General features: G+C 44.4%; 1 protein-coding gene across 2 annotated transcripts in view; it reads left to right on the top strand.

The window, feature by feature from the left end:
* The first annotated feature begins 4904 nt into the window (after positions 1 to 4904).
* C1QTNF7 (C1q and TNF related 7) overlaps positions 4905 to 27327 on the top strand; it is a 196568-nt gene continuing 174145 nt past the window's right edge. The window contains exon 1 of one of the 2 annotated variants that reach the window (XM_063951227.1): positions 4905 to 5204. In XM_063951227.1, the coding sequence (XP_063807297.1) occupies positions 5184 to 5204 (21 nt within the window). In that variant the 5' untranslated portion in view covers positions 4905 to 5183. The remainder of the gene's footprint in view (positions 5205 to 27327) is intronic. The other variant, XM_063951238.1, reaches the window with a different exon arrangement.

Below are 27327 nucleotides of genomic sequence, written 5' to 3'. Positions count from 1 at the left end.
TCTGTAACCCCTTTGGAATCAATTTTAACATGAGATATTTTTCAAGCGTGACTATTTCCCACCAAATGCGATTTTCTTTAAGGAGTATTTTCTCCAATTTATCCATGATATTCTCTAGGGTTTCATCCTCCAAATCTAAAACAGAATTTCCATCAAAAATAGTATCTACCAAAACATTTCGTTTGGTTCTATGATGAAACATGATGCAGCCTAGATAATTGATATAAGTGTGTTAAATGTCAAGAAGAAAAAATAATCAAAAACCCAAGGCGCAAACTCACTTATGCAGCTGATTGAGCAAGTGAAGGCCACTTAACCCTCATGCAGATACAACAGACAAATGAAAAAAGCTCAAATAAAAGCGCTCAGTGTGGTTTCATATAACTGAAATGATACTTATTGTCCATATGATTATGTATGAATTAGTCCAATCGCAAGATGATTCCTCCTGTTGTAGTATGAGGACGATCAAATCTCCCACTCCATAGGACGTATCAAAGTGATATGTAACAAAAGCAGAAATAACACATTATGGTGTAGTACGTCTTTAAATGCTGAAAATGAACAAGCAGCCTGAAAAAACAGATTTTCAAAAGAGATGGATGGCGTACCCCACTCACAATCAATATAGCTAGTCTCTGCACATAAAGGTATCTTTCACTCCACCAATAAAGTGTTTTTAATGATAACACTTTTTTATGAATATTCTTGGAGCCACACACAAAGAAACCGTTATGTGAGGATTTACATCTTTTTCTGAGTGAGTAATGGTACGCATCGTACTATACGTTTGATTTACAGTTTATGGTGGAGTAAAAGATACCTTTATGTGCGGAGACTAGCTATATTGATTGTGAGTGGGGTACGCCATCCATCTCTTTTGAAAATCTGTTTTTTCAAGCTACTTGTTCATTTTCAGCATTGAAAGACGTACTACACCAAAATGTGTTATTTCTGCTTTTGTTACATATCACTTTGATACGTCCTATGGAGTGGGAGATTTGATCATCCTCATACTACAACAGGAGGAATCATCTTGCGATTGGACTAATTCATACATAATCATATGGACAATAAGTATTATTTCAGTTATATGAAACCACACTGAGCGCTTTATTTGAGCTTTTTTCATTTGTCAGGTGTTTGTGCCGCCCACTTGTGTCACTTAGCTTAGTCATCCAGCGACCTTGGTGCAACCTTTTGGCCTAAAAACTATTTGTGAGGTGTGAGGTTTGCAGTACAGACTGGAAATGTGTGGAAATGACTGTTATTGAGGTTAATAATACTGTAGGATCAAAATTATCCCCAAATTCTGTGATTTTAGCTGTTTTTAGGTTTTTTTAAAAAAAACATCCAGATCCAAAACCAAAACACAAAGGGTGGTTTTGGCAAAACCAATCCAGGTCTAAAACATGAAAGGAGATCTAGATCCAAAACGAAAACACAAAACCTGAAAAGTGTCCGCCGCACATCTCTACTTAAAATAGACAATTTTATTATAAACTTCAATATTATTAAAGAAAACAATGGCATAGAACAATGGTATAAACAGGTAAATCAATAAAACATGGTGTGCAGTCTCTCGGTGAGGATACATTAATATTAAACAGTCTCTGCCGGGTAGCACATCATTCAAAAAGCTTTGTTTTCGCTTAGAATTGATAGACAGCTAGTTTACAATAGCATGTAACAACAAATGCTGTTATAAAAAGGCGTTGGATCCTACCAGTCCTGGTGAAAAGGAGCCGCAGCCTGTGGTGTGTGTTACATGATTTTCTTGCCACCTGCTATTGTGATCTAGCTATCAATTATAGCAAAGCTTTTTAAATGATGTGCCATCCTGCAGAGACTGTTTAATATATTAATGTATCATCGCAGAGAGACTGCACATCTCACCACATGTGTGGTGCCTGCAGTTATTGCAATTAGCATGATAATAATCCTCTTTGGGGTTAGGGGGGTCATTCCGAGTTGATCGCTAGCTGCCGATTTACGCAGCGCAGCAAGCAGGTAAAAAAACGTCAAAACTGCGCATGCGTATGCACCGCAATGCGCAGGCACGTTGTATGGGTACAAAGAGGATTGGTGCTGGCTGATGGATTTAGCGAACATTCCATTCGCACAGCCGAACGCAAGGTGATTGACAGAAAGAGGGCGTTTATGGGTGTCAACTGACCGTTTTCTGGGAGTGTTTGGGCGGGTGTCTGACGTCAATTCCGGCACCAAAAAGACTGGATTGATTGCAAGGGCTGAGTAAGTCCAGTGCTACTCTGAAACTGCATAAAATGTTTTTGCTGCGCTCGGCTGCAAAGGCGATCACACACTTGCAAAGCGAAAATACACTCCCCCATGGGCGGCGACTATGTGTTTGCACAGCTGCTAAAAGTAGCTAGCGAACGATCAACTCGGAATGACCCCCTAGGTGTGGCGATCTGCAAGAGGCATATGTGGTAACACAGCACATGTTTGATGCATTGCAATGTACCAAACCTGGTCCTGCTGTGTCTTCTGTCTGTCCGTCCATCCGTCAAGCGGTCCATGTCCCACTCCTCTGCTCCGTCCTTAGTCCTGCGGGGTGGCTCCAGCCTCCTCTTCTCTACCCCGTCCGTCACACTGCGGTCCGTGTCCCAGACCACTACTCAGCTCCTCAATCCGGCGGGCGGCAGCTCCTTTCATCTTCACTGGCGTGGCGTAATGTCATAATGTCACGCCACGCTGTACAATAAACTTTATGTACAGGAGAGCGGGAAACTCTATAGATTTACCAAATTTTTAACACTCATTTATGTTTACAACCGTGAAAATCAGAAAAACTCCCGCGCGAAGAACGGTTAGAACAGTTTGTTAAAAATAAAGATCAGCTACATTTTTATGAGGATGGTGCTTTAAAACTTCAAGAAAAAACAAACAAACAGCGCGCTTCATTAATTCTATTAGCAACCTATAATCACGCACATCAGTTTTTCTTCTTCCAGCCTTGGAGTACATGTAGTGTATGTAATGTGTGAATTTTATAAGAAAATATGAAAGTTTACTGAAGAAGAAAAAAAACATACTAATATAGCAACACAACGGTTTTTTTTAAAACATAAAACGCTGGTTAGAATTAAAAAAACATATAATGTGAATAGAGATGTGCCTGTGTTTTGGTTGTGGTTCTAAATCATCGTTGTGTTTTGGTTATGGCAAAACCAGCCTCAAGTGTTTTGGTTTTGATCTGCATTTCTTTAAAAATGTATAAAAAAACAGCTAAACTTATGTCATTTGGACCTGTTGTTGTTCCTAGTGTTATTCACATTAATAGCAGTCATTAGCAGTGTGAAATGGTACCTGCAATCACAAGGGAGGGACTTACAGGCAACCTAAAACACGCAAGATGACCTGAGCCAGGACTCGGTTCGACTCGGAACCCCAAAGTTCGGGTGTCTTCAGTTTTCATCTCTAGTTGTGAATGGTCCCTATCAGGTAAGCACACGATAGTGCAACATACAAAGCATTAAACTGTCTCCAAATTAACAATCTATTTATCAAGCCCCTAAAACAGCTGCTTTTTTGTTTACTATTTAACAAAAGCTTCATCACCGGTGGCTGTTGGGTAAGAAAGTTATTGCCATTATAAGTAGCATAGCAGGTACCACTGATGGGGATATGTACGATTTACCAGCGGATGGGATGCCGGCTGTCATGATCTCGACAGTGGGATCCAGTCTGCCAGAATGCCGGCAGCGGAGCTAGAAAGCCCCTTACGGGCTCGGTGCTCGTCATGCTGCAGGCACAGTGGTTTGCTACACTCGCCAGAGGTTATATTCTCCCTCTATGGGTGTCGTGGACACCCACAGAGGGATAATAGCGTGTGTACCGGTATTCTGGTGGCAGCATTTCACCGCATGTCAAGATTCTGGCTTCAGAATTCTGGGGCCGATTCAGACTTGATTGCTGCTGTGCATTTTCACACAGCGGACGATCAGGTCTGAACTGCGCGTGCATATGCACCGCAATGCGCAGGCACAACGATCCGCGGAGATGGGGAGCGCCGGGCAGCGACGGGATGGTGAGAAAAATCCCATTGCAGCGGCGAACACAAAGTGATTGACAGGAAGAGGGCGTATGTGGGTGGCAATTGACTGTTTTTGAAGAGTGTCCGGAAAAACGCAGGAGGGACGAGGCGTTTGGTGGGAGGATTCCTGACGTCAGCTCCAGCCTTGATCATCGCAGCGGCTGAGTAAGTCCTGGGCTGTGCAGAGACTGCACATGCGATCACACCCCTCACCCTGTAGGCGGCGGCGGCTACCTAATCGCAGGGATGCAAAAAATGCACCCTAGTGATCAGGTCTGAATTAGCCCCAGTGACCGCCCAGATCCCGACTGGCTGTATTTTAACCGCTTTCCCAACTGATGGGGAGGGGAAAAAATAAAGAATGTGTTTTTTTTTCCTGTTTTGCGCAATTTATTTTTGTTATTTTTTTTATATTGTGATGATTGTGCAACTGAAAGTCCAACATGCCAGCGCTGTGAGCAGGTGTGACCCAGGTCCCGCATGTACAGAAGGGGAACCACATTGCACTAAATCAGTGTTACTTGGGAGCTGAGCATTCTGTGAAGTTTTATGTTAAATAGGTCCAAAAAATATTTTCTATTGCAACAATAATTGGAACTCGGCCTTTACTTCTATCTGCATCTGAACAAGAATATTTGCTAACCCCAGATTATTCAACCAGCATAAATCCAGCACGGTTTCTACATATGTAATCCCTCCCAGCTGCTAGTATGACTTACTGATCTCAATAGAATAGGATGTAAATCTGCAAACCGCTTCTGCAAAATATTAACTGTGACTTTATCATAGTTGTTGCTGTGTAGAGTGGAGGGGGGGGGGAGAAGACCCTGTAACGTGTTCACTGCTAGACCAGAGAACCAGTCTCTCCAGGGAGACAGCGCTTATTGTACAAAGTTACAGTTGCTTCAAATTAGAAGTCTTGGCAAGTGGCGGTGAAAAGGAGTGGGGTTTAGTGCAGCAGGGAAAACTTCATCATCTGCAACTTGTAGTCTAGTGCTTCACCAGAGAAAACATTCGCTGTCACTGTGGCTGCAGCCTTGTACAAGAGGATTACAAAATTAAAAGGCTTTCTCCCCGTACAAATTTATGGGACAGTCTGGCTGTGAGATTTTTCCTGGGATGTTGGATGACAATATTCCAAGATAAGGTAAGATTTAGACATATGTATCACATACATTGGATATACAGTATATATAATAGATTTATTAACCCAAAATCATCTCGTCAAGTGCACAGAATACAGCGCTCTCACTTCAAGATTCTAGAGTATGTAACTGATGCAATACTGGACTGGAACATCAATAAGCGGTGTATGCAAAACCTTACATTGTTTTTATGTCTGCAGCTATAACCTTGTTTTACAGCACGCTTCGACTCCCAGACTAACATATAATGATGCCAAGTCTCAGTAAATTACTAGCATATAAGTAAATAAAAGAGAGCTAGGACTGATTGGGGCTGTGACCATCTGAGCTCCATTCTCCTTGCAACAAATTGTCTGATTTCATTTTTTTTACACCAATTTGTTTTGCTTTTTTCCTTCATTCAGAGGGACACGGTAATTGGTATAGTACCAGTTAGGAGGAGGCATGTCACTGTACACACACGGTGAGATCCTTGCTATGTCCGATTTTCACTTGCGATTTCCCTTGAACTCCCCGGAGCCCAGCACCACCGATTTTGACTAACTTTTCTAGAAATATGGACTATGTGTGCTTACAATTTTGGCTTATGTGAGATTTTGGCTTATGTGAGATGTCATTGACATGTGAGATGAACTAGATAGGACACCGATCTAGCAAGGATTGACTTGCCTGCACAGTCTATCTTTTCTTGCGATGCCGACCTGGCGGGACCGCGCATCGGGATCGCAAGGTGACTTTCACCTTGCGATCTGCCCTAACTTTTCTTGCGATTTTGACTATATAGTCAAAATCAAAAGAAAATATCTCACCGTGTGTACACACCCTAAAGGAAGTGATGTCTTTTTGCAAGACATTGGGGCAGATGTGTTAAGCCTGGAGAAGTGATAAATGAGTGATAAGTGGAAGGTGATAAAGCACCAGCCAATCGTTACCGGTTTGAAAAATGAGTTTGGAGCTGATTGGCTAGTGCATTATCACCTTCCACTTATCACTGTTTTATCACTGCTTTAACACTTCTCCAGGCTTAATACATCTGCCCCATTATTATTACATATGTATCTATGCTTTGGTAGATTAGGTAAGTAGTGAGATGAACTCAGGAAATGTTCTGATTTATGTAGTCAGGAAGGACTTTTCTTCCTCTGAGTCAGGGGCAATTAGTGGTGGTGTCACCTGGAATTTATATATCTTGCTCTGGACCAACAAATCTCAAACACCTTTAAGCATGTTCGTTGTCACAGAGGCAAACATGATGGCAGGTGCCAGTGGCAGGATTCAGAATACCACTGCAGAGTAGGATTGCAAAATGGGCTTTTTAAATTATAAGAGAGAAAAATTATTGTTCATCAAACGGCAAAACTCTTTGCACCATACTAAGCTACTTTCTGGTGCAGCCCTGCAGCAGATCCAGGTGGAAGGTGCAGAGTGTGGCACCATTATTGCGCACTGATGGCCCCGTTCCCGCTTGACTGGCAGCATTATGCAGTGGGGGTGGGGTTACCATTGCGTGAATCATAGCGCATACTGTCATCTCAGCCCCTCCCCTAACCAGTGACGAATTTTCCATTAGGCACATGAGGCACGTGCCTAGGGGCAGCACTTGTTTGGGGGCAGCACTTGGATACTTGTGTTGGTACTGTCAGCCCAAAAAGTACCAGTGACTGCAAAATATTTCCACTGTACTGTTCCATATGCCATCATGGAGTGTAACCGGGTAGGACATACACATACTGACCCTGTATGCTGTCCTACTTAATACTGTGTGTGTATATATATATATATATATATATATATATATATACATACACACTACTCAAAAAAATAAAGGGAACACTTAAACAACACAATGTAACTCCAAGTCAATCACACTTCTGTGAAATCAAACTGTCCACTTAGGAAGCAACACTGATTGACAATCAATTTCACACGCTGTTGTGCAAATGGAATAGACAACAGGTGGAAATTATAGGCAATTAGCAAGACACCCCCAATAAAGGAGTTGTTCTGCAGGTGGTGACCACAGACCACTTCTCAGCTCCTATGCTTTCTGGCTGATGTTTTGTTCACTTTTGAAAGCTGGCGGTGCTTTCACTCTAGTGGTAGCATGAGACGGAGTCTACAACCCACACAAGTGGCTCAGGTAGTGCAGCTCATCCAGGATGGCACATCAATGCGAGCTGTGGCAAGAAGGTTTGCTGTGTCTATCAGCGTAGTGTCCAGAGCATGGAGGCGCTACCAGGAGACAGGCTACTACATCAGGAGACGTGAAGGAGGCCATAGTAGGGCAACAACCCAGCAGCAGGACTGCTACCTCCACCTTTGTGCAAGGAGGAACAGGAGGAGCACTGCCAGAGCCCTGCAAAATGACGTCCAGCAAGCCACAAATGTGTATGTATCTACTCAAACAATCAGAAACAGACTTCATGAGGGTGGTATGAGGGCCCGACGTCCACAGGTGGGGGTTGTGCTTACAGCCCAACACCGTGCAGGATGTTTGGCATTTGCCAGAGAACACCAAGATTGGCAAATTCGCCACTGGCGCCCTGTGCTCTTCACAGATGAAAGCAGGTTCTCACTAAGCACATGTGACAGAGTCTGGAGACGCCAAGGAGTATGTTCTGCGGCCTGCAACATCCTCCAGCATGACCGGTTTGGCAGTGGGTCAGTAATAGTGTGGGCTGGCATTTCTTTGGGGGGCCGCACAGCCCTCCATGTGCTCGCCAGAGGTAGCCTGACTGCCATTAGGTACCGAGATGAGATCCTCAGACCCCTTGTGAGACCATATGCTGGTGCGGTTGGCCCTGGGTTCCTCCTAATGCAAGACAATGCTAGACCTCCTGTGGCTGGAGTGTGTCAGCAGTTCCTGCAAGATGAAGGCATTGATGCTATGGACTGGCCCGCCCGTTCCCCAGACCTGAATCCAATTGAGCACATCTGGGACATCATGTCTCGCTCCATCCACCACAGACTGTCCAGGAGTTGGCGGATGCTTTAGTCCAGGTCTGGGAGGAGATCCCTCAGGAGACCATCCGCCACCTCATCAGGAGCATGCCCAGGCGTTGTAGGGAGGTCATACAGGCACGTGGAGGCCACACACACTACTGAGCCTCATTTTGATTTGTTTTAAGGACATTACATCAAAGTTGGATCAGCCTGTAGTGTGTTTTTCCACTTTAATTTTGAGGGTGACTCCAAATCCAGACCTCCATGGGTTAATAAATTTGATTTCCATTGATAATTTTTGTGTGATTTTGTTGTCAGCACATTCAACTATGTAAAGAACAAAGTATTTAATAAGAATATTTAATTCATTCAGATCTAGGATGTGTTATTTTAGTGTTCCCTTTATTTTTTTGAGCAGTGTATATATACAGTGTATATATATATATATATATATATATATATATATATATATACATAATTAAAAATAAAAACATGTCATAGTTAGTGGCTTTTTCTTTATTATTCTATTAAATTATCTGTCATCAAATGAGGCTTGTAATCAATAAAAATAATAAAATTAGGAAGGCAGGGGGTGCCCATTACTGTTGTGCCTAGGGGCGCCCTTACCTCGAAATTCACCCCTGCCCCTGACAATTAACTGGAGAAATAGGTGGGATCCAGGAAGGGGTCTACTCTTCCAGGATCCCAGGAGCACTCCCTGAAATGTGGGCGTCTCTCAGAAATTCAAGGAGAGTATGCAAGTGTGCCGCACACTGATGGGCAGCAGGTGGTGTACTTATGTCTCTATGTATATGTATGTATGTAGTAATATTGGGCATTTTACTCTATAAAACTGTCAGTAGAAAAAAAGAATTGGGGTCGTAACTTAAGTAATAATTCATTTGTTTCAGTTTTCTAACCCTTTAAATGGACATTATTTTGTTGTTGTTGTTTGTGTTATTATTATTATTATTATTATTATTATTATTAATAATAATAATAATAATAATTTATAATTTAATAATATTTTAATGTAATAATATTATTGTACTAATAATGTAATAAAAATGATGAAACTATTTTTATTTTATTTTGGGGGGGGGGGTTATTTAGGGCCTCATTTGTCTACTTTGCCAGTGTCATCACTGGGATACACGGAAACATGCAATGGGTCATTAAGGGTTGAAATTAAATAGAAAAGTCTGGCATGAAGTTTCTTGCATAATGCAGCCAGTTACAACGTTCAGTAGGAGTATATATGTGTGTTACATATATGTAAGCAAATATCACATGTAAGTGAACAGGGATAGAAGTTATGGCGGGCGATGCAACAGCTGGCGGATGTTTCCCGGAAGACCATTACTGTTTGATACCATCATTGCATTGCGGTATTTTCATTAAAAAAAATACATAGTAAAAAAATCAAACACAAATTTACAGAACAAATTCTGCCATTCAAAATTTCACATGAAAATAAGTACTGCTTAATATATTAAAGTGCAAAGATAATAACAATGATTTGAAAACAGTTCTATGAATCCATAGAGTGCCAGCTCCCACAAATACATGTTAGCTTCTTATTTATTTATTACCAGTTATTTATATAGCGCACACATATTCCGCAGCGCTTTACAGAGAATATTTGTCCATTCGCATCAGTCCCTGCCCCAGTGGAGCTTACAATCTATATTCCCTATCACATGTACACACACACACATTCACGCTAGGGTTAATTTTGTTGGGAGCCAATTAACCTACCAGTATATTTTTGGATTGTGGGAGGAAACCAGAGCACCCGGAGGAAACCCACGCAAGTACGGGGAGAATATACAAACTCCACACAGTTATATTTATAACATAAATATATATATATATCAATCTACTGTATGTAGGGGTTCGGTATGATATGCCGGCTGACGGGATGCCAGTTGACGAGATGTCGGCTGTCAGGATCCAGACAGCGGCATCCAGCCAGCCGCAATACCGGCAGCGAGCGCAAAGAGTTGGCTCGCTACGGGATCTGGTATCCCTTTGGTGGTGGCATGGACCCACCGCCCGAGTGGGAATACTGTGGAGTGGTCGGCATTTTAACGGCTGCCGGGATTCCTATAGCCTGTATATTAACTACATCCTGTATGTAGAATAAAGGTGCTCTCCAAGTTTGTTTTCTTTTGTTTAAAAAATAAATAAATGCAGTTTCCTACAGCTTTATTTGCATGCCACTGCGCATGCGTCTACACTGTACTTTCTTGCCTTGCCATTATCTTTGTATATGATGATGAAGTCTAGATAAAGATTTTTGTTGAATAGAAACGTCGGCGTAATGGTATGCAAACAAAGCTCCAAGAAACTGCATTTAAAAAAAAAAATGGAGAGCGCTATCATTCTACATACAGTAGATTGAAATACATATATTTATTGGATACCTAATCCAATGGATTCCTAAAGAGCACCCCAGTGATACACTCTTCAAATGCTGTGAGTGCAGGACCAGCAACACACACTAATTATATGTGTATACACACACACATATACATATATATACATATATATATATATATATACACATACACACACACACACACACACACACACACACACACACACACACACACACAATACCATATATCCGCTCTTAACTAATTCTCAATTCCAAACTGTATTTCATTTAAAATCTGGGAATGTTGGTTTCCAAAATATTGGGCTCAGTGTATTATACTGATTTTAAATACAATTTATGCTTCTTCAATGGGTTTAGGTTCTGGCTCCCTGGCCTAAAGAGAGAGGACCACAACCAAGCATATCCATTACTGAGCACTGGGGAATATTTACCCATAGTGCTAGTTTTCTTTTTATTAGTAATGGTCCCTGATTGATCCGTACTGTAAAATTCCCAATTCATCAGAGCATGTAACTGTCCTTGGTTTACCAGCTGCAGATGTTTCTCTTGGATTGCTGATTAGCTGCTATAGATTACAGCATGCTTTAGGGCATGGGTCTTCAACCTGCGACCCTCCAGCTGCTGTGGAACTACATATCCCAGCATGCCCTGCCTCAGTTTTAGCATACCTTAATAGCAAAACTGTGGCAGGGCATGCTGGGATGTGTAGTTTCACAGCAGCTGGAGGGCCACAGGATGAAGACCCATGCTTTAGGGTTTGCACAATATGGATAGTCACTGACTGTCCTCCACTATATAAAAAATAATGGTACCCCGGTCCCGTGCTTAGGGTTGTTGTTGCTGCCACCAGGAATCTGTAGGGGGGTCAAAGGACCAACTTCTAAAGTGGAGACTTGCAATTCCCCAGAAGTGACAGGAAACTGATGAGCTCATCAGTGATACATGTGACTGCAAGGCCCAGCTTGGTGTGACTATTTAGCAAATGGGGAGATTTACCAAAGCTTGGAGAGAGATAAAGTGGAGAAAGATAAAGTACTAACTAATAAGCTTCTAACTGCCATGTTACAGACTGTTTTTGAAAAATGACAGTTAGGAGATGATTGGTTGGTACTTTATCTCTCTCCATGGTTTGATAAACATCCCCCTATTTTTTATATGCTTTATAATGATGGCATTTCTAGCACACCGCCACTGATAAGCTGCATGGACACATTAGACTGCATATCATCACTTACACTGCTAGATGTGTCCAGACAAATAGACAATGTACGCACTAAGGGGTAAATTTACTAAGGTGGGAGTTTATTAGAACTGGTGATGTTGCCCATAGCGACCAATCAGATTCTATCTATTATCTTCTAGAATCAGCTAGATAAATGTTATGCAGAATCTGATTGGTCGCTATGGGCAACATCACCAGTTCTGAAAAACTCCCACCTTAGTAAATTCACCCCCAGGTTCTTTGCAGAGTTGAAAGAATCTATGGCCCTCATTCCGAGTTGTTCGCTCGCTAGCCGCTTTTCGCAGCAGTGCACACGCTAAGCCGACACCCTCTGGGAGTTAATCTTAGCTTAGCAGAATTGCAAACGAAGTATTCGCAATATTGCGAAAAGATTTTTCTTTGCAGTTTCTGAGTAGCTCCAGACTTACTCTTCCAGTGCGATCAGTTCAGTGCTTGTCGTTCCTGGTTTGACGTCACAAACACACCCAGCGTTCGCCCAGACACTCCCCCGTTTCTCCAGCCACTCCCGCGTTTTTCCCAGAAACGGCAGCGTTTTTTCACACACTCCCATAAAACGGCCAGTTTCCGCCCAGAAACACCCACTTCCTGTCAATCACACTACGATCACCAGAACAAAGAAAAAACCTCGTAATGCCGTGAGTAAAATACCAAACTTCTTAGCAAATTTACTTGGCGCAGCCGCAGTGCGAACATTGCGCATGCGCAGTTAGCGGAAAATCGCACCGATGCGAAGGAAAAGAACGAGCGAACAACTCGGAATGAGGGCCTATGTGTTCAAAGTTGCTACTCATAGGACTAAAATTATTTCCTCACATAATTTTGTGACCTGCTCCTGATTTGGTGAAGATTTAGCTGACTAAAAAATGCACCCCACCGCCATCCCAGTGCCACCTGCACTCCTCTTGTGTAGTCTATACGCTGTATGTTAATGTCATCGTTTGATGTCCATACTCATTGAGGTAAAGTTTGACACTATTTTATAGTTGCTTTTTTTCATGCTTGTCTAATTTTGATTTATTTAGGACACAACAACAAAAAGATGTGCAGTAATAATGTCCTTCCTGTAGGGTCAGAGCAATCACTGTACAGCTAAAAAAAACAGGGGTCAGTCACAGTTACAATCATGTGACAAATAACCTTAGAAAAGAGAATGCAGAAAGTTTAACATTCATTGGGCGGGATGTACTAAGCGGAAAATGCGGTAAACTCCCTGTTTACCGCATTTTCCTGATGTACTAACCCCCGGCCGGCAGGACAGCGCCGCGGCGGGGCACGCCAGCTCTAGCTGGCGATAGTCCATAGAAGCCTATGGGCTTCTCTCCGCGGCGCTGTGTGAGGGATCCGATCGGATCCCTCCCAGCATGCCCTGCGGCCGCCCCCCGTCACCCCGCGCATGCGCAGACTGACTCCTGGGGCCGAATCCTGGAAGTCAGGCTGCCGCTGCGCATCGCGGAGGACAGCTCTTATCGGAAGAGCTGTCCTCCGCAATGCTGATCGCATATGTTAGTACATATGCGATCAGCATCATGGCGCAGGGCGGCGATGGGCAGCGATGTACATTAGTACATCCCGCCCATTTTACCAGGTTGGGTGAATGAACAAGTGTAGAATTTGAAGTAATGTAAAGATGCCGGTAAGCCACTGGCAGCCTCCAGGAGACTTGGCTACTCTCCCATTCATACGGGAGAGATGCCCGAGATTCAGTAGCCTCCCTGACATCCCTCTGATTAGCAGCAAGAAGGAAAACTTTGATCCACTGGAACAAAATATATATTTATTCTGAAATCTGAGGAACGGGTATATTAAACCATCTGAGAGGTGGACACCATACAGCAATTAACCACTGAACTTTTGCATTTTTTTCCCAAACTGCTCAGAAATTGTTGGGGGTCTTTTTTTATTATTGAATATACTTATATGAAACGATTTATTTAAAAAAAATAAAAAATTCTCAATAAGACATTTTTGGCCTAGGGGTGCTGCGAACCAAACGCTGATACTCTGGGGCACCATGATTCCAAAACATTTGGGAACTGCGGTTCTACATTTGCATTGCATTGATGCGAATGCCTCTGCATGATTGACAGGCAGAGGAGTTCACGGGGCAGTCGGGGGCCACAACGCATTGTTGCGGGGGATGCTTGCGGGGGATGCAATGTGGCGTTGCGGAGGTGAGGTGTCAGAAATGCATACCTTCCAACTGTACCTTTTTGGCCGGTACAGTACCGATTTTTTTATGGTCTGTACCGGTCAGAAAGGGCTTTGACTCACTAAATCTCCATTGAAAGTACAGGAAATGAGGTGTGGCCACGCCCCCTTTAGCAGTGGCCACGCCCTTTTCCCAATTTCTACCTTTTTTTAGTGTAAAATGTTGGAGGGTATGGAAATGGGGGCAGGTACGGGGTGGGAGCGTGACATCACATGTGGTCACTGTGATGAAGAAAATGGTGGCTCCACAGGCAAGGGGGCTTCCCTTATTCAGCGATGCGATCACAGGACATTAGCATGCTGGGTGGTCTGTGAGTGATAGCAGTTGCAATTTTCTTTAATTAGCAAAACTGCAGCTGAAGCTGAATGAGAGCCCATATTTCTGCAATTCCAATATACATGTCTTTATTATATTATGCCTTTTTAATTTACGTTTAACATTGAATGAAATATTTGTGACTGAATAACTGAGCCATTTATCAACAGCAGGTTATCTGCCATGTCTGAAAAAGAATTATTTGTATATTTAGAATATAGTGTTGGATACCCTGCATGGTTCTTATTGTTTGGTCTGATGTCTGTAATTGAGAACCTGGCAACATTCCTGGAATAGCAGCAAGGGGTTATTAACAGATTTCATGCAGAGAATTAATGTGCCAAAAACCTGTGATTTTCTATAATATACAAGCAAATGATTCTTTTGTATTTTTAGTATTTACAGTGGTAATATATTTGTTGCAGACATTATTGACTTATTTTACTGTATGAGTCTCCACCACGGCTGCTGGAGGGTGTTTTACCACCTTCAGAATGTAAGCTTTTGTACACAGGTCCCTCTGTCCCTTTGTGGTCTCTATGTCTATCAGGGCAGTAACACAGGGCCTTGTGCCAGCCACACCCCCTAGGCCTGGGCTGACCATTTTGGGGCGGATAAATGTGATGACGGGGAGCTTGTGATGTGTGTCTTCCTACTTTGGGATTAAACCCCCTTCCTTCCCTCTCACGGCTGGTTGAGCCCGGTGCTGGTTACTGGAAAAACAGGCCTGACACCGGTTTCCCCCACACGATTTTCCAGTATTAGAACGGGCTCAGAGGTCCAGGGCTGGTCATGCTTTTTTTTATTTTTTAAATGTAACACTTTATTATCCTTATAATACACCAAAGCCTGCACAGATCATACTGACTATGAAGTGCAGGTCTGTTGTGCTGCCATTTTGGTCCTATTTTGATCGATTTGACAAACATGATTCTTAGTAAATCTGGGATTTGTATGGGTGTCCATGTTAAGGGTACAATGTTGGGTCTGATGGTGCATTGTGTCGATTTGATTTGTTTCATCATGTTTGAGGAGCGATTTCGGTCAGATTTTGCCTTTAGTAAATCTCCTATTTGCAAAATCACACCAAAATTGCAGAAAAACACCAAATCGAATGAAATCGATGCTTAGTATAGTTACACCCAAGTCTTACCAGTGCGCTATAAAGTTTCTGTTCCTGCTACTACTACCTTGTACTATACAGCCAGTAGTCCAAGTTTTTAAATTTTTGTCTCTGCATTGCCCCTAGATATGCTTGACTTCCCTGTTTTCACTAACATAATTACTATCAGGGCTATATAATTAGGGGTGAGCAAATGGCGCCAACTCCAAGTGTGCAGGGCCTAGACTGCCTGTGGCACCTGCATTTGGCTTGTAGGGTGCTGGAAGTTGGAACAGCACCATGGAGCCTGTAGAGCCACTGCATAGTTGCCTGGTGCACTCCAGGGGGTTTATTTACTAAGATGGGAGTTCTATTTAAGATGGGATGTTGCCCATAGCAACCAATCAGCTTCAACTTCTCATTTATCTAGCACCTTCTAGAAGATAATACGGAATCTGATTGGTTGCTATGGGCAACATCCCATCTTAAATAGAACTCCCATCTTAGTAAATTTACCCCCAGTGGGTATATTTACTAAAGGTCAATTTTAGTCGATGTTAGATCAATTTCAGGTCGTTAGTGATCGATGTTGGGCTTCTAGGGTTAAAACACACATTTACTAGCAGATGATTTTTATATTCATTTTTAAATGTTAGTAAATGTGTGCTTTAACCCTGGAAGGCCAACATCGATTAAGATCGATCTGAAATCACCCAACATTGACCCAAATCGACCTTTCGTCCAGAGACGCCTTAGGAGACTCTGGAAGACCCACCGCCTCATCATGGTATTATGATGTCACATGTTTGGGGGCGGATTATGCCTTTTGACTAGCCAAATTACAACAATAGTTGAGGTTACACTTTTTGCCTAGACACTTTGGGTTAGATTTTTAAAAGCTGGAGAGAGATAATGTGCAGAGAGAGGAACTAATCATTGCCATTTTGTCGTTCTGGAAGGATCTGATTGGTTAGTATACAATCTCTCCACTTTATCTCTTTCCAAGCTTTGATAAATATCCCCCAATATTTTGAAGGAGCCAGACAATTGTGTGCGTCATTTTAAATCCTATTTCCCCCTGAAATAGTTATTGTACTAGTTATGGTAACAGAATATCAGAGTAAATGTTATCCGTATAGAGCTACACAATTGTCTGTACTTAATTAAATAATTACCAGAGTGGGTGTGGTTACACTTTATTCCACTACACTATATTCTTATAGAGCCAGAAACTTGTGTGCGTCATGCACGTCTATTTTTCACTGAAATAATTACCAGAGTAGGTGTGGATCCAGATGATCAAAACACTTTAGAGTTCCAATATATACATTAAATGTTTCATGTAATTTCCAATATATACATTACATTAAACAGACGAATCCATGGATTGGCTAGCAGCTAGCTCATGTTGGCAGCTCCGAAGGCATCGCAACCTGCGGTTCTTTAGTCTCACACATATTGTATAACTCCTCTTTCCTTATATAGGCATAATACAATGGATTGTGGTGACTATATGACAGGTCATTATAGCATTGAAAATTATATATATTATTTTAATACACTGATCATTTGCAGCAGCTGGAAGATGAGGCTCATGCGGCCGCAATTTGACACTCATCATTAATCTTATGAAGAGAATAACAGTGACGACAATCAAGAACCCTTTATAATACAAATGGGAAAAACATGTTCAAAACTAAAGTTTTTGTCGTTTTTATATGTAAGTGCTATTGTTACTGCTAATGTAATGATGAAAGCAATACCTAAGCAAAACTCATGTGAACAGTTAAGGCCTGTCAATCAGCGATCTGCCTGTCAATCAGGCAGAGGCGCTCGCATTTTAGTTCACAGTGAGGCCACCATCGGCCAAATGCAGTAAGGATGGAAATGCAACGACTGCATTTCTGTGTATTCATTCTCTAATACTGAGGAATTTACAGTGTAAATAGTTTTTCTTCCTTGTGCTATCTCCTCAGAACATCAGCGTATTTCTAATGTTTAGCAGCAATTACACTTTAGTTTGCAAAGTGTTCTGTTGGCCGGACTTCACTCTCAGGGACTTTCTGTGCAACGTGCTGCGGACACAGCTTACAGTACTACAGTTGCCAACATTTCTATAAGATTTCCAGGGGCCTTTTGTTGCAGGACAGGTGCACCTGCTGGAAATGAAATCCATCTCACAATCACAGCAAAGGGTGGATTGGCAATTTAGAAAATATTCATAAAATGACCACAGGGGTGATGTACTAAGCCTTTAAGAGTGATAAAGTGGAGAGAGATAATATATCAGCTCCTAACTGCCATGTCACAGGTTGTGCTTGAAAAATGACAGGAGCTGATTGGTTGGTACTTTATCTCTCTCCACTTTATCACTCTCCAAGGCTTAATACATCTGCCCCATTTTGTAAATTTACTAAGGTGGGAGGTTTTTTTAGAACTGGTGATGATGCCATAGCAACCAATCAGATTCTACTTAACATTTATCTAGCTGCTTCTGGAAGATAATACATTGAATCTGATTGGTTGCTATGGGCAACATCACCTGTTCAAAAAATAACTCCAACTTTAGTAAATTGACCACATTGTGTGTTAGGCCTAACCCAACTGTCAGCAAGCAGAATCAAATCAATAGGAGTCAGATTTGGGACGGACCAGCATGCCAGAGCATTTCCCAGCATTTCCCCTTCAAACATATTGGCAACGCTACCGGCACCATTTTAAGATATATATCATTACTGTGGACTGAATAAGTCTGAAGGCTGTTAAACACCCAGGTTTGTATTTTCTTCTCACCCTAAGTCAGCTTAGAGTGGCAAGAGTTATTTGGGAGTGTATGGGTTGTGTCCATGTGGCTAGTACCAGTAGGATTTCTAAGTGGGATGTGTACAAAGGGACAGTTATATAGGGTCTGTGCATTGGCGTTTCTATAATGGGTGCTGTGCACAAGGGCCCTGAGTCCCGGGGGGGCCCACACCGCACACACTGCACCCATTTCTCCTATTACTTACCTTTCCGGCATCCATCGCTGACCGTGTGTAGGCCCCCTCCTCTCCCGTAGCCTTCACGCTGCTGCTAGCACACTGACCACTAGAGACTCTGGCACAGTGCCAGAGTCTACAGCGCATGCACAGGAATCCGGAAAAATGGCACGGCGGCCAATTTTTGTAGTCCTGCGCATGCGCTGTAGACTCTGGCACTGTGCCAGAGTCTAGAGCGCTGAGAGCGCTAGCAGCAGCGTGACGGCTACGGGAGAGGAGGGGGCCCACATACGGAGTCTGCACACGGGTCCTCTCCTCTCTAGAGACGCCCCTGAGTCTGTGATTCCTCTTTGCTTCTCTTTGATCCAAGTAGACCAGCATGAAGGAAGACACAACCTCAGTGAATGACAAGGAAGACACAACCTCAGAGAATGACAAGGAAGACACAACCTCAGAGAATGACAAACTATCCACAATCAGAGGCACTAAATGATGTGTGCTGCACAGGAGGTGGCGGCAGCTGCACAAGCCCAGGGGCCCAGGTAATTAGTGCCCATTCTTAGTGCCGTACTTAGACATTTTGCTGCTCTGTGCCAGAAAGAGAATTGGTGTCCCTCCCCCCATACTTAAAGCAGGGACATTGCGTGCCGAAGGTGTGCATAAAAAATGTAGGGGTGTGGCCACAGAATAGGTCCATTTCACATTACACTGCACAGTAGTGTTCGTTATTCAGATTACACTACACAGTAGTATCCCTTATACACATTACGCCAAGTAGAGCCCTTACACACATTACGCCAAGTAGAGCCCTTACACACTATGCCAAGTAGAGTCCCATACACAGTGGCGTAAATTCGTCCCAGATGCCCGGAGGCAAGATAAATATTGGTGCCCCCCCTCACTATATATAGATAAATATATGTATGTATGTATGGATAGATATATTATATATACATAAAATATATACACACATTTCATTGTCACTTATTTTAGATCACACCTTTCTTAGATGTCATACGCAGGATTAGAACCCATGACCTTTTACACTGAAAGCAAACACCTTACTGATAAAGCTATTTGCTCCTGTTCTAGAATTGTCAATTGAAAACCATTGCCACTAGGCATATCTATGTAGTAAGCAGCCGCACACTACATACATCTGCTCAGTCACCCACAATGCTGATTATTACTCCAACAATCATTTTACAAGTATCATACCTAGGATTAGAATCCACGACCTATTACACTGGAAACAGGCATCTTACTGATGGAACTATTTGCTCATGTATAGGAAGTATGAGAATTCTAACTATATGAAGTTACGTGTAATTGTCAGATAAGTAACTTCGTATAGTTACAATTCTCATGCATCCTATACAGGAGCAAATAGCTCCATCAATAAGGTGTCTGCTTCCAGTGTAATATGTTGTGGGTTATGGGTATGATACTTGTAAAATGTGTATGTATAAAGGGCACCCTTTCACTAATGCGACAATGTGTGGGCTGGTGCCGCGGTATCCGGCCGCATACTTACACTTCTGGCTGCTTTCCACACCCAACCACCAGCCCAAATGCCGCAGCTCCTTGTGCTGGCGCAGGGCACTGTGGGATGGTGATGCTGCACCGGAGACTGTGCTAGCTGGGAGGGGGCGGAGCAGGCAGGGGGGAGCTGAAGTGCTGCCCGTTGTCTTGTATGTAGTGGTGTGCTCTGCTGAGGAGAAGCCAAGCGCACCACTATATAAATGACTGCGGTCAGCGCGGCTGCTAGCAGAGGGGGTGGTCAGTGGCCCTGTGGGTACTGCCTCACGGTGTGCCCACAGCGTACTGTATATGCGCTGTGGGCAAGGCACCTCAGGCACACACCTAATTATGTCCCTGCCCATTCTACCCCTTCTTGGTGCCTCTGGTTGTGTGCCCAAGCATGTTTGATGAGTTACAAGTGATCTGTGCCTGATTTACTTGAGCTATGTTCTCCTTTATAGGGGGTGAGTGCTGCTTTACAAAAGATCTGTGCCCTGCATTACAAGGGATGTGTGACGAATTGCATGAACTTAGAGGAGGTCATTTAAGATGCTAGAAAATAGTGCTGCATATGGGCCCTCATTCCGAGTTGTTCGCTCACAAGCTGCTTTTAGCAGCTTTGCACACGCTAAGCCGCCGCCTACTGGGAGTGAATCTTAGCTTATCAAAATTGCGAACGAAAGATTAGCAAAATAGCGAATAGACACTTCTTAGCAGTTTCTGAGTAGCTCCACACTTACTCGGCAACTGCGATCAGTTCAGTCAGTTTCGTTCCTGGTTTGACGTCACAAACACACCCAGCGTTCGCCCAGACACTCCTCCGTTTCTCCAGCCACTCCCGCGTTTTTCCCAGAAACAGTAGCGTTTTTTCGCACACACCCATAAAACGGCCTGTTTCCGCCCAGAAACACCCACTTCCTGTCAATCACATTACGATCACCAGAACGAAGAAAAAACCTCGTAATGCCGTGAGTAAAATACCTAACTGCGTAGCAAATTTACTTGGCGCAGTCGCACTGTGGACATCGCGCATGCGCATTAGCAACTAATCGCTCCGTTGCGAGAGAAAAATAACGAGCGAACAACTCGGAATGACCCCCATGATTAATGCAGAGTCATGTCTCTTGTAAAATATCTTGCTTTAACTGGTTCATGTGCTAAAGAACAGATGTTTTTGGCTATAGGATTGGCACTTTTTATTTTCAGATTCGTAGACAAGAGTGAGGCTATGGGGTTTTGGCCAAACCCAACCTTTATATAGCATCAGAGCCTCTTATGCCCCTATATGTGGCATCACAGCCCCCTCTTAAATAATATATAGAACTAAAACTTGAACTTCATTTGTATATTAAAAAATACTGCTGCAAGTTTTTGAAATATTCTTATCAGGAAAGTGCCTTAAACATTACATATACTTGCATAGACATACACTAGTGCATAGTTGCCTACTCACCCTCACTCTGCAGGAGGTTTCCTGAAATAGCAGCAATCTCCCTGACTCCCTGAATAGAGCAGCAATCTCTCTGATTGTATGTTACCCCCATTATATAGATGTAAAGGCCAGTACTGACGGGAGAGATGTGTGCTGAGCGATCTTAACACAGACCGCTCAGCACACATCTCTCCCCCCGCTCAGCACAGCGCAATGTGTGCTGAGCTAGGGGGGGGGGGATGGGAAGGGACACTCACTTCACACAGCGCTGAAGTGAGCGACCCGCTAGATTGAGCCAGGCTCAATTTAGCGCCAGCGATAGCGATGCGCGGCTATCACTGGGGGGCATACACACGACAGAGCCGTGCTTAAAATCTAAGCAATCTAGCCAGATTGCTTAGATTTTAAACACGGATCTCTCCGTGTGTACCCCCCTTTACATTCTTGGGGAGGGGGGGGGGGGGGGGGGAATAAATCAGAGATATATCCATTCAAAAGGGATCATCAGTGCCATTTCCCTGTATTGGTTATAAGGCACAATGATCCCTATGGCTACAGTACATGCATTTTAAATAAGGTTTCTCATGGCCACTTACAGTGTATGTGTATACAGTACACAGTATACTAACTTTGGGGCTCATTTCCGTTTGGATGCAAGTAATTTTCATGACACGTCTCTCAGATGTAGAAGTATACATCATGATAGGTGTTACTTTCACAATCTCCCTGAAATGCTTTTTCAAAAGAATGCACTACTAGTGACAGGTGTGACTTCCCAAACTCCCATGATACACTGAGGCAGTCATGGTGGCAGTGCAGAGCCCCCATCATGACTGTCCTGCCAAAATCAAGACACGGAAGGGAGTAAAGCATAAAGAGAAAGACTTCCTATTACTTGGAACATAAATCATTTTAATTAATTCTGGACCACCCCCCCCAGGTACCCCTGCAAATTCCCCAAGGCACCCCAGGGGGCCACAGCACATAGGCCCTCATTCCAAGTTGTTCGCTCGCTAGCTGCTTTTAGCAGCATTGCACACGCTAGGCCGCCGCCCTCTGGGAGTGTATCTTAGCTTAGCAGAAGTGCGAACGAAAGGTTAGCAGAATTGCTCGTAAAAATTTTCATGCAGTTTCTGAGCAGCTCCAAACCTACTCCTACCTTGCGATCACTTCACTCAGTTTAGTTCCTGCTTTGACGTCACAAACACGCCCTGCGTTCGGCCAGCCACTCCCCCGTTTCCCCAGGCACGCCTGCGTTTTTACCTGTCACGCCTGCGTTTTTTAGCACACTCCCTGAAAACGGCCAGTTACCACCCAGAAACACCCACTTCCTGTCAATCACACACCGATCAACAGAGCGACAGAAAAGCGTTGCTCACCCTTGTGTAAAACTGCATAGTTTTGTGTGAAAGTACTTCGCGCGTGCGTACTGCGGCCCGTACGCATGCGCAGAAGTGCCGCTTTTTCAACTAATCGCCGCGCTGCGAACGAAAGCAGCTAGCGATCAACTCGGAATGAGGGCTATAGTTTGGGAACCACTGGCTTAGTGTGTAGCTCAGGTATTGGGGCCTTCAATTTGGCAAAAAATCGCCCTGATTGTTGGGACGCCCAAAAATCTGGACAGTGTTTACCTAGCTTTAATTTCTCTGCACATTTTACATCGGCAAACTCTGCACATTTTAATCTGCCTGCAAGTTTTACTTTTGCCCCACTCTGCATGCATCTGCCCCTCCTGCACATTTTACATCTACCCCACCTGCACATGTTACATCCGCCCCACCTGTGCATTTTACATCTGCCCCACTCTGCACATTGTAGCTGGGCAGATCTATCTAGTGTGTGGCTGCAAGGGATTGGATGTGTGGCTGCACACTACAATGGATCTGTGTCTGTGCGGTGCTATGGGAGAGACGTCATGGCGTCTCTCCCATAGATCCGAGGGGCGGCGCCAGCTGCCGGAGACGGAGGACAGCAGCGGTCGGGAAGCAGGAGCGGGGATGGTGAGTATTTATTTCTTTCTTTCTTTTGGTAAGCAGCGCTACTAGCGGGCACAGCTACAGGGGCCACAGTATTTGGGGGCACAACAACCGAGGGCACAGCTACTGGGGGCACAACTACTGAGGGCACAGTACTAGGGGCACAACTACTGAGGGTACAGCTACAGGGGGCACAGTACTAAGGGCACAACTACTGAGGACACAGCTACAGGGGCCACAGTACTGGGGGCACAACTACTGAGGACACAGCTACAGGGGGCGCAGTACTGAGGGCACAACTACTGAGGACACAGCTACAGGGGGCACAACTACTGAGGGCACAGCTACAGGGGGCACAGTACTGAGGGCACAACTACTGGGGGCACAGTAGTGGGGGCACAACTACTGAGGACACAGCTACGGAGGGCACAACTACTGAGGGCACAACTACTGGGGGCACAACTACTGAGGGCACAACTACGGGGGGCACAGTACTGGGGGCACAACTACTGAGGACACAACTACTGGGGGCACCGTACTGGGGTCACAACTACTGGGGGCATAGCTACAGGGGGCATAACTGTGACCACGACACTTCCCCATGAAGCCACGCCCCTATTTTTTTCCCCTAACCCAGTTTTACCTGTGTGTGTTGGGGTTGGGGCGCCAAAGGAAACCTCCGCCCTGGTCACCCCAAGGTCTAGAACCGGCCCTGGTTAAACCCTGCATATTACTCTTAATTCGGTTTGCATTGATCAAAGCAGATTTGCTGTGAACTTTTCATATGTGAAAATGTATTACACATAGGAATGTTTCTGTTGAACTAAGTCTGACATTCTTGGACACAGCCTGGAATTCATAATCCACTACTTCCGTCCCCTCTGACACTGACATTCCCTCCAATCATTTTCTAACCACAAGAGTTAATTTTATAATCTTACGACTTTCGTGCAGCATGTCTGGAGTAAGTATCAAGAGGATGATGAAATCAGAATTGTGGTCCAAGAACTCCAAATGTTTGCTCATTTCCCTAGCGGCCAAGATATGAAATAGAATTAATTAAGTTACAGTTTAGCATTGGATATTACTGATAGAATGTATTTATAATGCAGAAGTGAATTATTGCGCCTTATTTAGTGCTAGGTATTAACCCAGCTAAATAGAAGAGGTGCAATGCATGTTTGTTTTTGCTTGTTTTTTGTTTTTTTTTGCATGGGAGGAAAATACTGGCTGCATTTTTGTGCACCACACAAAGGGGGAGATGTATCAAAACTTGGAGAGAGATAAAATAAAGATAAAGTACCAACCAATCAGCTCCTAACTGTCATTATTAAAACACAGCCTGTAAAATGGCAGTTAGAAGCTTATTGGTTGGTCAGAGCCGTAACTAGGTGTGTGCCTGCGGTGCCTGGCACACAGCACATGTGCACTGTAGGCGCAGGACCGCTGGCAACACCCGCAGGTCCGCTCCGCACTGCTGTCTAGTATGACTGACAGCTCCAAAGCCACTGCCGCTTGCTGCATCTGTGAGGTGCGCCCAGCTCCTTCTCCGCGCCTACAGTACATTACACATACACAGTAGCCAGGCAGTGCTACAGCTGCCCGTCCACAGGCTCCGCCCCCTCCATTGTCCTTCTCTCCGGCTGCAGTTCTATTTGTCCCCATGAGTGGGCAGCCGAAGCTCTGCCCACTCACTCCCTTGTACACCGCATCTAAGCCCTGAGCATTGACAGAGTGTGCGCCCTCACCCTGGTCCCCCTCCCCGGCTGCAGCTCTTCTTGTCTCCGTGAGTGGGCAGCCGAAGCCCCGCCCACTCACTCCCTTGTGCACCGCATCCAAGCCCTTAGCATGGACAGAGTGTGCCCCCCTCTCCCTGGTCCCCCTCTCCGGCTGCAGCTCTTCTTGTCTCCGTGAGTGGGCAGCAGAAGCCCCGCCCACCCACTTCTCCTGCACCGCATCCTGCTTGTAGCATGAAGAGAGAGTGTGCTTTCCGTGGCCCACCCAAACAGCGTGTCCAGTAGTGCGGGGAGAGGGACACTTGTGGGGAACAGAAGCCGGCAGCTGACTGTCAGTACAAGCTACATGCTGTATATGTAAGTAGTGCAATAGTTCTAGAGTTGTGCACCGGAAATTTTTCGGGTTTTGTGTTTTGGTTTTGGATTTGGTTCCGCGGCCGTGTTTTGGATTCGGACGCGTTTTGCCAAAACCTCCCTGAAATTTTTTTGTCGGATTCGGGTGTGTTTTGGATTCGGGTGTTTTTTTTTAGAAAAAAACCCTCAAAAACAGCTTAAATCATAGAATTTGGGGGTCATTTTGATCCCATAGTATTATTAACCTCAATAACCATAATTTACACTCATTTTCAGTCGATTCTGAACACCTCACACCTCACAATATTATTTTTAGTCCTAAAATTTGCACCAAGGTCGCTGGATGGCTAAGCTAAGCGACACAAGTGGCCGACACAAACACCTGGCCCATCTAGGAGTGGCACTGCAGTGTCAGACAGGATGGCACTTAAAAAAAAATAGTCCCCAAACAGCACATGATGCAAAGAAAAAAAGAGGTGTAAGATGGAATTGTCCTTGGGCCCTCCCACCCACCCTTATGTTGTATAAACAGGACATGCACACTTTAACGAACCCATCATTTCAGCGACAGGGTCTGCCACACGACTGTGACTGAAATGACTGGTTGGTTTGGGCCCCCACCAAAAAAGAAGCAATCAATCTCTCCTTGCACAAACTGGCTCTACAGAGGCAAGATGTCCACCTCATCATCATCCTCCGATTCCTCACCCCTTTCACTGTGTACATCCTTCTCCTCACAGATTATTAATTCGTCCCCACTGGAATCCACCATCTCAGATCCCTGTGTACTTTCTGGAGGCAATTGCTGGTGAACGTCTCCACGGAGGAATTGATTATAATTCATTTTGATGAACATCATCTTCTCCACATTTTCTGGAAGTAACCTCGTACGCCGATTGCTGACAAGGTGAGCGGCTGTACTAAACACTCTTTCGGAGTACACACTGGAGAGAGGGCAACTTAGGTAGAATAAAGCCAGTTTGTGCAAGGGCCTCCAAATTGCCTCTTTTTCCTGCCAGTATACGTACGGACTGTCTGACGTGCCTACTTGGATGTGGTCACTCATATAATCCTCCACCATTCTTTCAATGGTGACAGAATCATATGCAGTGACAGTAGACGACATGTCAGTAATCGTTGGCAGGTACTTCAGTCCGGACCAGATGTCAGCACTCGCTCCAGACTGCTCTGCATCACCGCCAGCGGGTGGGATCGGAATTCTTAGCCTTTTCCTCGCACCGCCAGTTACGGGAGAATGTGAAGGAGGAGCTGTTGACGGGTCACGTTCCGCTTGACTTGACAATTTTCTCACCAGCAGGTCTTTGAACCTCTGCAGACTTGTGTCTGCTGGAAAGAGAGATACAACGTAGGTTTTAAATCTAGGATCGAGCACGGTGGCCAAAATGTAGTGCTCTGATTTCAACAGATTGACCACCCGTGAATCCTGGTTAAGCGAATTAAGGGCTCCATCCACAAGTCCCACATGCCTAGCAGAATCGCTCGGTTTTAGCTCCTCCTTCAATGTCTCCAGCTTCTTCTGCAAAAGCCTGATGAGGGGAATGACCTGACTCAGGCTGGCAGTGTCTGAACTGACTTCACGTGTGGCAAGTTCAAAGGGTTGCAGAACCTTGCACAACGTTGAAATCATTCTCCACTGCGCTTGAGTCAGGTGCATTCCCCCTCCTTTGCCTATATCGTGGGCAGATGTATAGGCTTGAATGGCCTTTTGCTGCTCCTCCATCCTCTGAAGCATATAGAGGGTTGAATTCCACCTCGTTACCACCTCTTGCTTCAGATGATGGCAGGGCAGGTTCAGGACTGTTTGCTGGTGCTCCAGTCTTCGGCACGCGGTGGCTGAATGCCGAAAGTGGCCCGCAATTCTTCGGGCCACCGACAGCATCTCTTGCACGCCCCT

Source organism: Pseudophryne corroboree, chromosome 1 (genome assembly GCF_028390025.1).
Source record: "Pseudophryne corroboree isolate aPseCor3 chromosome 1, aPseCor3.hap2, whole genome shotgun sequence".
NCBI lineage: Eukaryota > Metazoa > Chordata > Amphibia > Anura > Myobatrachidae > Pseudophryne > Pseudophryne corroboree.
The sequence above is the reverse complement of the archived record's forward strand: the minus strand, read 5'-3'. Positions and strand labels throughout refer to the sequence as shown.